This window comes from Mytilus edulis, chromosome 13, assembly GCF_963676685.1.
Source record: "Mytilus edulis chromosome 13, xbMytEdul2.2, whole genome shotgun sequence".
Taxonomy (NCBI): domain Eukaryota; kingdom Metazoa; phylum Mollusca; class Bivalvia; order Mytilida; family Mytilidae; genus Mytilus; species Mytilus edulis.
In genome coordinates this window covers 45,980,676-45,993,165 of record NC_092356.1, presented here as the reverse complement: position 1 = coordinate 45,993,165, position 12,490 = coordinate 45,980,676, and the positions used below count along the sequence as shown (strand labels likewise).

General features: G+C 33.3%; 1 protein-coding gene across 1 annotated transcript; it reads left to right on the top strand.

Annotated features, from left to right (window-relative positions):
* Positions 1 to 4,303: 4,303 nt before the first annotated feature.
* On the top strand, positions 4,304 to 10,009 carry LOC139502303 (uncharacterized). Its single transcript, XM_071291735.1, has 5 exons — positions 4,304 to 4,580; positions 5,481 to 5,550; positions 7,770 to 7,988; positions 8,898 to 9,011; positions 9,870 to 10,009. The coding sequence occupies exons 1-5, from the start codon at positions 4,335 to 4,337 to the stop codon at positions 9,941 to 9,943; spliced, it is 723 nt and encodes a 240-aa protein (XP_071147836.1). The 5' UTR covers positions 4,304 to 4,334; the 3' UTR covers positions 9,944 to 10,009.
* Positions 10,010 to 12,490: the final 2,481 nt, after the last annotated feature.

The window sequence follows — 12,490 nt, the reverse complement described above, 5'->3', positions numbered from 1 at the left end:
TTGCATAATAATAGTGTTATTATTAAATATAATCCGTGCCATGTGTATTAATGGAAGATATTAGCTAGCAAAATCGAGGGAATTGTGCAAATGATGATACAAGCATGAAAATTACCACAAAGCATCATTATTATATACTTTGTAAGAAATAACTGCTGGCCATTAAAAAAAATATTTTTTTCAAGATGGCCACGGCCATTTTCTAAAATGGCTATTTTCTTTAGTTTGAAAATACTGATTTTTCTCGAAAACTTTTCTTTGAACTTCTTTGAGTAAAAACCAATTACCAGGTTTGGTGGCTACCTTCCTTACATCACATATTTATCAAAAATGAATATTTGACATATCCAGTATTTGCGCATGCGCGAAAATGTAAAAAAATTCTTTCAAAAATATTTGAACTATTTACCATATATTTAGTGTTTTTGGATTTCTAATGATATTATGTATTGGTTTAATAACATTTTTCAAGGTTATGATACACATGTGTTTCACACTTTTGCGCATGTGCAAACTATTTATAGACATCAAAAGCGATGTGTATGCACTACCAGGCAATTCTCAGGTATTCGATGGTTAAGGCGAAAATTTGGTTAATTCCGGAGAAACATCAATTGTAACTGCAGATCAGCCACTTTTGGAAATGCCTAAGTAAATTCAGTGGGAATGGCCTGATTTGTAAGGAAATATATAAGTGTATCGTCATGTTTGGTGGATTGCACATTGAAATAACTTAATATAAAACTCTGGGTTATATATTGCTTGATAGGGGATAGACATGTCTTACTGAAGCCAATATTGCAACACCAAGAACGGCAGATTCTTTTTATGTATGTTCAAATGTACCTAGGACTAGACAGGCGCATCAGACAACTGCATGTATTTGCTTAAAAATTGTTAATTTTAGATTATGAAAGATAAACTCAGAATATATAATTATGTAATGACTCTGTGACGTTCAACGATTTAAAAGACTGGTGTAAGGAAATAGAGTCATCTCGACCAAAGTTTAATTCCTGGTGTTCAATTGTAAATTAAGGACTTCTTCTGATTTTGGTATTATGCTCATTTCATGAGTGAGATTTCCTTCTTTTCAAACAGTCCATATAACATGTATAAAGCATGATAGCGGATTGTTTTAGGTCTTGATCATGTAAATTATGCTCGATCGTTACCGACTCATCTCCGAGATATGACTTCCCTTCCCGAACATCACCCTCAGGTGGCAATGGAATTTGAAAATGATAATTTCACTGTACGTAAGACCAGCAAATTTCTTTCTTATTACACAATTGATCAGGCACAAAAACAGAATAATGCAATTGATGAGGGCAATGTTGGTGCCATAGGATTAACCGAAGCTCCCTTTTATACAAATGGATGATAGCTGGACCAGGAGTCAGTATACTAGAAGATTAATGTGAAAGATCTAGTGGTTTGGGTCATTCTAAAACAGACGAACGACATAATGAAGACTCTACGAAAACACAAAACGATTTCTTTAAACAGCTTTAAAGGTTTTGCAAAACGAGTTTGGAAATTCATTTCTAAAAGAGTCGTCAGATTTGTAAAGTAAAAATACAACATTTGGAAATTGTTGATTCGGAAACAAGTAAGATATGTAAATAAACTCCAAGATATTGGTCCACACAATACGAAGATCTGTTGAAGCAAATGCAAAACGAAGCAGAACCTGCTTTTTATAACCAAATAAAAAAGAACAACTTCCTATTTTGACCGCAAAATGAAACTGGAAACGTCGTTGACAAAAACAAAGCTAGAGAACCTTAAAAGTGATTGCAAATCTTTTCTAGACTTTTAATTTTTTGTCACAGTAGACAGTTTTACTTGGAATATTTCTTTATCCATAGAAACCAAACTGCTCTTCCGTCTTTATCTCAGGATGTCACTTGAAATAGTGGTATTAAATCGCTGCAAATGGGTTCACTTGAAACATTCTGCGATTTGCTGATCAAAATTCGGACGCATTTATCGTTGGTGGGGCAGCAATGGTTAATTCCAGGTCACAAAGTTGGGCAAAAATATTTGATGATTATGCTAATGATGTCATACTGCCTTATATAAAATCTTGCATCGATAAGTATTCGAAAGTAGACATTGTATTTGATGTTTACTAAATGAATAATTTAAAGGCTGTGACAAGACAAAGGCAAGGTTCTTGTGCCAGATGGAAAGGTGTTGGTTCTAGTAGAACACCAATGGTATGGAGTAGTTTTCTCTGTGAAGATGACAACAAAACGAAATTGTGCAAGTTTCTTGCTTGACAAAATTGCTTCTTAAGAGACTAATAAAAATGTGTATGTTACTCATGGTGAAAATATCCTTTGCAATTTCAATAAAGATACTTCCTATCTATTCCCTTGTTATCATGAAGAAGCAGCAGATACACGAATGTGTGTCCATGTTCGGCATGATTATGAAAAGTGTTGTAAAATGTAATTTTAGGTAGTACTGACACAGATGTAATAGTATCAAGAATTGCAGCAATCGCAAAATTAGGTAGAACAAATTGAGGATAGGTTATGGAAGGAATAACGAATTGATGGCTTCCTGCACGTGACATATCAAATGCGTTTGGTCCTTGTGTAGCTGCTCTTCCTTTCGTCTATTCATTTAGTGGATGTGGCACTTTGTCGAATTGTCATGAGAAAGGCAAAAGGCCATCTTGGCTAACAATGGAAGGTTTTTCAGGTGTAAAGGACGTTTTTGTTTAGGCTTAAGTATGAAGCGAGGCACGATGTGAATTATTTGCCAGGAAGCAGAGGCATTGTAATGCAATTCCGCCTACAAGAGGTTCTTTTCCAGAGCACATCAAAAGAGAAGTATATCAAGAAGAGTTGTTTGAGCTTAGCCTGATTTATGTATTCGACAGGTACATGTTCCATGTCATGAACACTGGGGTTGGATGAAAGAAAGAATCAATGACAGTTGGAAACCAAAAGAGACTTCTTTGACTGCCGTTGCATCCTCGTGTCAGAAAATTTTGAAATGCGGAGGCGAAAATCCAGCTGTGTTGGTAACTGTAGATGCTACCGTTCTGGTCTTCCTTGTACGGGTTGTTGGATAGGCAACTATCAGATAATTATAAAATAAGCAACCTGTCTTTCTAACCAAACTAGGCATTTAAACTTAACAAAGAGTGTTAACACTTGTTAAGTTGATGGAAATTATAAAAATATTTTCTACGTATTTGCCGCCATTTTGGAACCGGAAGTCTTTTTTTTTCTTCATTTATGTGTTGTTTTGTCGTACTTACGAACTTTTTTTTAACGTTTTTACATTGAATTATACCTATAACACATCTTTCAAGGATTTACATCCCTTGTGAAGTTGCTTGAAAGTATAAAAATTGAAATTTTTGACTTTTTTGCCAGCATTTTGAAACCGGAAGTCACCTTTAGTTTCTTTAATGTATTGTCTAGTCGTAATGTAGGAGCTGTCCTTTACTTTTTATAAAATGTAACAATGGATTTTACATATAACACACCTTTTAAAGGATTAACGAATTATTGTCAATTTGTAATGACGCCATTTCCGAAATGTGTGGTGGCCATCTTGAAAAAATGATTTTTTTTTCTGGCCAGCAGCGGATTTTTTTTAATTATCATTTAATCAACCTTTATACCAAATTTCATGCTTGTATCACGATTTGCACAATTATGTCCATAATATCTCCCACTATATAGGTCATTCTTATCTATCTAATTCAGTCCAAAGTGTGATCTGCAAGGTCTAGACAATGGTAAGATCACGCTTAATTAATTTTTCAAAATAATATAAATGCTTATTTATCAATTGAGTTAGCAGTAGTAAACCGCTGTTCGAAATTCATAAATCGATAGAGAAAAAAATATTGCAAATTGCAATTCTAACAAGCCCATATATCTTCAAAGGGTCTCTAAATATATGCTTGTAACAATGAGCAAAACACAAATCCTATGGTAAGCTTAAAAGGCTTCTATTGAGGTGGATTACTAACTATATGGAGAAAGTCTTTAAAAAAAATTGGAAACATTTTTCGCATTTTTAAGCAATTTATAGTAACAGGACGTTTATCGCCGTCATGTTGTTGATTGATTGATAAATATATAATAGAAGGGGGTATTTGCTTAATTGAAATTTTTGTAATTAATTGATGCCTTATTGATAAAGTTGATATTCGTCCACAATTAAATATAAAACATGACATTTATCTATATGACTAGATTATTAGTTAATGTTTTACCCTAAAATCTACATGCACTATATATCTTACGTCGTTTATCATTTATTTTTAGGAAAGGTTCTCTTATCACTGGCTTGCACAAGGAGTTATGGCTGCAGTTTGTATCGTTCAATTAACTATGTCAGAAGTTCACTCTAGGACAACATGTGATTTCTATCCAATACATGGAGGGATACAGAACTGGTATTACGAAAGCTTTTTCCATCAACCTACAAATAATGGCCATGGAACCAATATATTTGGTAGAAGATCATTTAGTTATGTACGCAACTGCCAATATACTGGAAGTTACAAAAACTATGGCGGTAAACATTTGATTCTGGTTTTCTGTCCAGTAAGTAAATTTCTTAGTTTTCTGTGTGATATACTTTTCACAACGAGCAACACAATTTTGTGTTTACAAATATCTAGTAATCACCAATAAGTATACCCCCATTGAGTAACATTTTTCCATTTTGTACGTTAATCCGCGTAACAGCTCACCTTAGTTTTAAAATAAGAAGAACCTCAATGTTCAAATATATAAATTATACTCCCTATTTCCTCCTCCATAGATTTTCAATTAATTTCATATATACATATCGAATGGTAGTAATTGAACATAAACGGTACCAAGTGTACTGTACCAGATGTACAGTTTGCAAATACTTGTCAACTAACCCACAGAGGCCAACGGACGCTGATTTAAACAATTATATGCAACAGCAAGACCTTCACCAATGGGGAAAACCCATACCGTATATATAGTTATTGAAGGCTCTGGCGGTACAAACTATCAAACTATTCGAAAAGAAAATCATAGTCCATAATTATGTCTTTACAATTAACGGAAAACAGATATAAGATTAGATAAGATAAGATAAGATTTATTTTATCAAAGTATCACCATCCATTACAGTATCTATATATATACACACACACACATAAAGTCATAAGAACCTAACATTTAATAAAAGGAAAGAGAGTGAACAATTACAATCATTAAATAGAATGTAACAAACAATCCCTTCTTTCTCCCTGTATTTGTTTGCCTTTTTTATTTTTATATATCTGTATAGGTTAAAAACACGTTTCAAACGTATCAGATTAAGTAAAGAATAGTATTTCAAAAAATTTAAGACGTCCTTTACGGAAATAAACATAGGCTACCAGTGGTTTACTACGATAGAATAATATGTGTTTATAAGGTTTCAGATCACAGCTCAACTGAATTGGAATCTTCATCTGTTTATAGGATTCTGTAATGCAAGGTCGAATATGGGTAGATATTACCAGCGGACATTGTGCACCACAAGATTGTTGTCGTAAGTAGGATCTGAACACGTGATATTTTAAAAATGTTCAGCTCTGGTTGAAACCCATATCGCATAATCAGCTAAGACACTGAAATCACAAATGTAAAACAAATCAAATGAGAAAACTAACGGTCTTATTTATGTACAAAATAATGAATGAAATCAAATTTAATTTACAGTAACAGACGATAACCATGGAATAACAGGCTTCTGATTTCGACATGCACATACAGAATGTAGTGCAGTTAAAGTAGTTGAAGGTGCACCAAACCTGGGACAGTGGTGTTATCGTACATCATTCGAACAAGCTATGAATATAAGTTGAATTATTTGCATAAAAAAACATGAAAGAGGTTTCAAATTGTTTAGAACAAATGAAGCTGCAAGTAGCCGCCATCAGATGATCTTATTTGTACAAATTTGTATTCATATAATCTATGATATACACAAATATCTTCCCTGCGTACTATATGATTAAATCAAAATTTAAATTTGGTTAAGTGTAAAAGATCGGGTCACATAAAACATATGTGTAAGAATATTTTCGTTAATCATATACGAATAAGGAAAGCTATATATTTTGAATGTTTATGTATTGGAGTACTGTCTGGCTTTCACGGCTTTGATAACATACTGAATATTCATATCGGCTTTGGACTCTAATGCAATTTCTTCAATTGTCATTGCTTTCGGTATTGCGTTCTCTGATATATAATTCACGAATTCTTCTGCTACCTCGGAATGATCAGTTCGATTTGCTTCGTTAATCTTCGGATGTCCTGACATGTAGTCTGCGGCATTTGATTTTCCTGATTTGTACTTTAAATCGAAATCATACGTTTGCATCTTTAAATTCTGGCTGGCGGTTTCGATTTTGGATTGTTGAAAATACATTCCAGTGGTTGATGATCGGTAACGAGTGTAAATTTGTGTCCGTACAGGTAAAGATAAAAGCGTTCTATAGCCCATACTATGGTTAGTCCTTCTCGCTCTGTCTGACTGTATCGTGTTTTCTACATCACTAAGCGCACGGCTTGCGTATGCGTTAACCCTGCCATCCTGAGTAAGTGATGCACCAACACCTACTGGACTTGCATCAACTATAAGAACAGTGACCTTTCTTGGATCAAAATAAGCCATTATCCTATTGTTCATAAAATCCTATTTAAGTGCCATAAACGATTGTTGTTGTTCTGAAGTCCATGTCCATGTCACTCCTTGCTTTGTTAAATGTCTTAATGGTTCGGTAATTGTAGAATATTCTGGTATAAATCTTTCAACGTAGTTAGTCATCGCTAAAAAGCTACGTACTTCCGATATGTAACTCGGTAAATTGGTGTTACGAATTGTTCAACTGTTCTCGGATCTGCTGATATTCCTTTGAGCAGCAACCCTCTGTCAAGGAAAGCATGACAGGAAATACAACCTGGGAATATCGTATTAATTGGGGGATATATACTCCGTATGCAGGTGCTGCATGAATGTTTTTTTCATTTTGTATACTGACCTTCAATACAAGGCTTCAGGTACATGACATATTATTTTAAACACGTGATCGTTATATCAAATTAAAACAGGAGAATGCTACACCATATGGAATGTAATTCAATATACTTTAACTAATTTGATTATTTTTTTTTATAAGTCACAGGTTCAACTATATTTCTTAAGGACGACTGAAAGCAGCAGATAAAAAAATTATATTGCACGATTTTATTAATCGAAACAAATAATTAAAAGAGTATACATCTTATGGGTGGATATGTATCAATTATGCACTCTTGACGAGGTCAGTACGTTATACATTGACCAGTTCAGATTATATTAACCGAGGACGATATTCCTCGTATCAACCTCAAACAAAGGCTATAGTAATGCTCAGTGTTAAACTTGATATTAAAACTTCGCTATAATAAGTTATTTTACAATTATACATGTTCAGTAGATAATGTACTATGAATGCCAGTATAATGTTATTTGCCTGAAGATAATATTATTGGGTTCTAATATATATATCAATTCAAGATATTTCACTTTGTTTTGTTTACTTCTGTATCTTTCAAGAGATGTCGTGTGTTAGTTGTTAAAAGTCTATTAAACCGTTAGTTAAAATAATTTATAAATTGATAAACAAAAACAGTAGAGATTTGTAAATCAAATGCATGCAGCAATATTGTTCTTTTGTTTTTGCTGAACTGTTTATGAACTAAAATATATCTCTTTAACAGTGATGCCAGCAACAACTGTAAAAAGTATACAAACAACGCAAACTACAGGTCAGCAGACAATATCATCAGTGCAAAATATACAATCAACGCTAACTGCAAAACAGCAGACGATACCAGCCTTAAAACAATGTGTAGATGAACAGTTTGTCAACTGTCAGGATCCAGATATATGTCAATCACCATTTAGTGGCAGATGCCCGTTAAGTTGTAAACTTTGTGGTATGTGTAAATTATGCTACACAAGATAAACAATTGTATTCCTGGAGACTAGTCAAAGTAATCGTGTTTCAAACCGATAAATGCTATTGTACTATTATTATCCGATTATTATTGTTTAACTTAGAAATTGAAATGGCATTACTGAAATAATAGTGTAAAACGACTTTATATCATATCAGCAGGTTCAGAACTATGCCATTGCTTTCAGTACTACAATGTTATGTTGATATAGTGTTTGTCATTACTGTTCTTTAAACCGTAATATAAGAGTAACTTGCTATTTTATACTTCTTAATTTAAATGTACGTTCTTCGTTATTGTTTGTTCTATGCAATATTAATAGTAGAGGGTACAAAGCTAACATACAATGAGCAATTCTTGGAAATTCGTGATACTAAAACGTTTCAGAATAAAAACTGAATCAAGCACGGTGGATTCATCATTGCCCACGGAAATCGTTACAAACATGTAAGTTTTAGTACCACTGAAAAGGGATATGTACGATCAAAAGAAATATACCTTAGGTAATCAATTCCTGGAGTAGAAATCCTCTAGACCCTACTTCAAATGTTGAACTGGTAAACATTATTGTTTTAGGACTAGCTGAAGCCTGCCTCTGGATGTGTTTTTTTGTATGCTGTGGTGATGACCCATTTGTAACCTTCGAATGATTTATGCTCTTTGGTCGGGTTGATGTCTCTTTTACACATGTCCTAATATTATTCTCATTTGTATATATCAAAGCATAGACATGTTCAAATACTTATTAACGTCAACCTTTTATACGATCCGTCTTTGTAGAAATTCTTTAATCAATAAAGGTAGTAAAAGTTAGAGAAAACCAAACTGTATTAAGAAATAGGTGGTATACAAATAAAACAGGGAATGTGACATTATTTTATGTTACAGTGCCAATCACCACACAGGAGCCATGTGCTGATAGCAAATTCGTAAATTGTCAAGACCACATGGTTTGTTCATCACCTGTAAGCCAATACTGTCCTGTCAGCTGTGGTACTTGCGGTGTGTATGTTTAAAATTTACATTAATTCAGTGAAATTGATTTTACAATCGGTTATATTGATTTATGATAGACATTTTAATATAGTGCAGGTTCACTTAATGAATAAAATTAGTAATACGGACATTACTTTCGGATATTCAAACTACGGAAACTTCTTCCTGAAATTCACATAACGGAAAATTCTCTCTGAAATTCACATTACGGAAATTTCTTTCTGACAATTTATTACAAAATATCGACATTATGAGGACATGTACTGAACAGGGTGGTAAGATAAATGAATTAGAAAATATTAACTACATATAGAATATGACAAAAATAGCAGTCCTTATAACATTTCATTCCTATTTCGTTATTTATTATCTTATCTTTAGATGATTTATATATATTCCAGTAACAAGTTTAAATCTCTTTGTTGTCGTCTTTGGAAACACGAAGGCTTTTTTCAATGGCCCTTTTATGAGAGAATTTTATGCAACTGTCATACAAGTTAGAGGTTTAACTAACTATAAAACAGGTTTAATCCACCATTTGCTACATAGAAAAATGCATGTATTTAATCAGTATTGTGACAGTTGGTTTCCTTTCGTTTGATGTGTTTGTGCTCTTGATTTTGTCATTTAAAGACGGATTTTCCGTTTCTGCTTTTTCTCGTTATTTGGAATTGTTGCTATTTTACTTTTCATAGATAGACCTCAGAATAATAATAATGCGTCTATAATCATAAAATAAGGATTTAATGAGAATAGTAAGACTAAAATCGAAGGGATTTTTATTCTTGAAATATGAATTTATATTCGCCTTATAACAAACATTCCCAGAATATATTTTTAATTTTATATATTTGTATTTTTCAGGTTCTAAATCCACTATGCAAGTAACAACAGCAAAAACTTCAACAGCAACTGGATGGTTATTTATAACAAGGTAGCATAGACCTATAGTTATGCCGAAGGAAAGAAGACTCATTACAAAATAAAAAGACCGAAAGCACTTATTGTATTACTTAATCAAACCCTGATCAGAGTTAACATGCCTATAATTTGTTACACGTGACACTTGCTTCGTCTACATAAGACTCATTTAAGGCTCTCGAATCAAAGCAATTCGGCGGCAAAATGAAATGCAAAGTAGAAAAGCTTATAGAAGGTTTGCTAATTAAAGCAAATGCAATGTAGTCTAACCTAGGGATAGAAAAACCTAAATAAATTGAATACCTAAAGTTATAATAATAATTTAAAACAGTAAATGCAAGATGAGCGTTAAAACACCATTACATGTCAATACAAAAATGTTAGATATCAGACTGGGTTATACCCTATGGTGCGAGCTTTCTTCAGTAGTGGTATCGAAATATAGTGGAATTCAATATGTGTAGAAAATAGTTTCCTACTTTTGTTTTCATTTTCATAGTATCATAGGATCTTGGTTATTGCTTCGCATCACTATAAGTGTGTCGACATACACGCCATCTTGAAAAAAATACTTATCACAAATATATTCTGATTGGTTGATTAATGATGCGGCTGAGATACACCAACAGCTATTGGCTTTAATAAGTGAAGGAATAACAGACTTTTCCCGTCTCAGGATAAGACATCAAATGCCGGAAAATTACAGTTCCGATCTACTGGCATTAATTCATGTTCGTTTTACTATGCATATATTGAAAACTGAAATTAAAAAATGAAATATCAATTACTAATACGTGTTTATTTGCTTTGTTAATCTGCAATATGTACCATTTGTTTTGCTAAATAATGTTCCTATACAATGTTAACAAAAATGCGTTACCAGTATTTTAAAACTACTGCCAAAGAAGGCCACCTTCATAAAAGCACACCTCCAGCATAATTCTAGTATGACGTGCTTCTTTCGCTTTTTAAACAACACCGTGATAAAATTCTCCATATATCTCTATACTTAGCGCAGACTCAGTGATATACATAATAATGGCTGTTACAATATACTTCCCACGTAAATCCACATGTATTGGAACCTATTTGCAAACCATTTGCCGATTTTATTGTTTTAAAAATTGCAGTTAAAAAAAGACAAAAACAAAAGACAAAAACTTTTATTCTTATTCGGATGCATAATAAAAAGAGCTCGGAGAAATCAACAAAATAAGATTAAATAAAATTCTGCGAAAGTCTTTTGATGTTATTGACGCATTTAAGTCATTTCAAAACATGACGTCATACAAATGAAAACGTTTTCTGATACGTGTACCATCGAAGTTCGTATAATGTTGTATTAAAATTGATTTGCAAGGTAGGTTATTTTTTATTTTCTATTCTATTGCATTTTTGCATATTTACTGATTTCAGCAAGTCAACATGGCGGCTCCTTAGTTACGAAATGTCAACTTTGGATTTGACGGTAGCTTACGAGAAAAACATGTAAATTAAAAATGGCAAATATTGGGTTTGAGAATGTAAAGAATTAAACAAATTGTTTTCTAGCTGTTATTCACTAAACAATCCATAAAGCTACAGATTTTATGAATGGTTGAGCCAGCTATAAAGCTATAAAAGGCCTCAAAATGACTGATGTAAAAGAAAAACCAATGGTCTAATCTATATAAAAAAACGAGAAAAACTTATGAACGACATCAACCAACCCCAACCACTGAACAATAGTGTACACACTTAGGAAAGGTGAATACAAATGCAGCTAGTTTAACGTTTGAACAGTCGCGATCCTTCACACAAAAACATATAAGACACACTATCAATTGAAATTGAAATGGCTTTACTCGATCAAAATGAAATATTAACAAAAACAATAAGTTTCATATATGACCCAATATAAATACAATAAACGATGTAAAAACACATGTCAAAATGGCGTTGTTCAAAGCTAAATTCGAAAGTCTTGTTGGTACAATGCAATCCTCGTAAATAGAGATGTGTCACTAACGTATCAACAACAATATTTACAAGGACAATCTCCACTCCAACACAAAGTAAGGTTCCTGGTTCGATTCCCATTCCGGTATGAACATTTCGGAGACTGAATTTTCGGCTCTCCCTTGACACCATTTGCGAGTATGGTCTTGAGGAAACGATGATAGTCCGTCGGAAGGGGACGATAAATGGCTGACCCGTGTTAAGAGAGAGACACATCTCTTGCACTTTAAAGACACTCTTGTAGGTTTCAAAAAACCGCAAAGTGGAAAGGAATTAATATAAGTTGCAAAACTTGTTTCCCAATTCACTATAAATAAATATGTTTAAACTAACTAACACAAAGGATGTGCTAATACACGGGTAAGTCTTGTGAAGGAAGGCGAAGTACACGGTGGGAACCACGGGGCTGCTCGGAGGGAACAGAGAACCGTAGAAATGCAAACGATTGATCGCCAGGTTAAAGTAGGGGAAACTTTGACCTATCGAGGCCCCCATAGTATTTATTCTGAAATAAATCCGGTCTAGGTACCAGCGATATGTGTGTGAGAATGAAAAACATCCTTTAT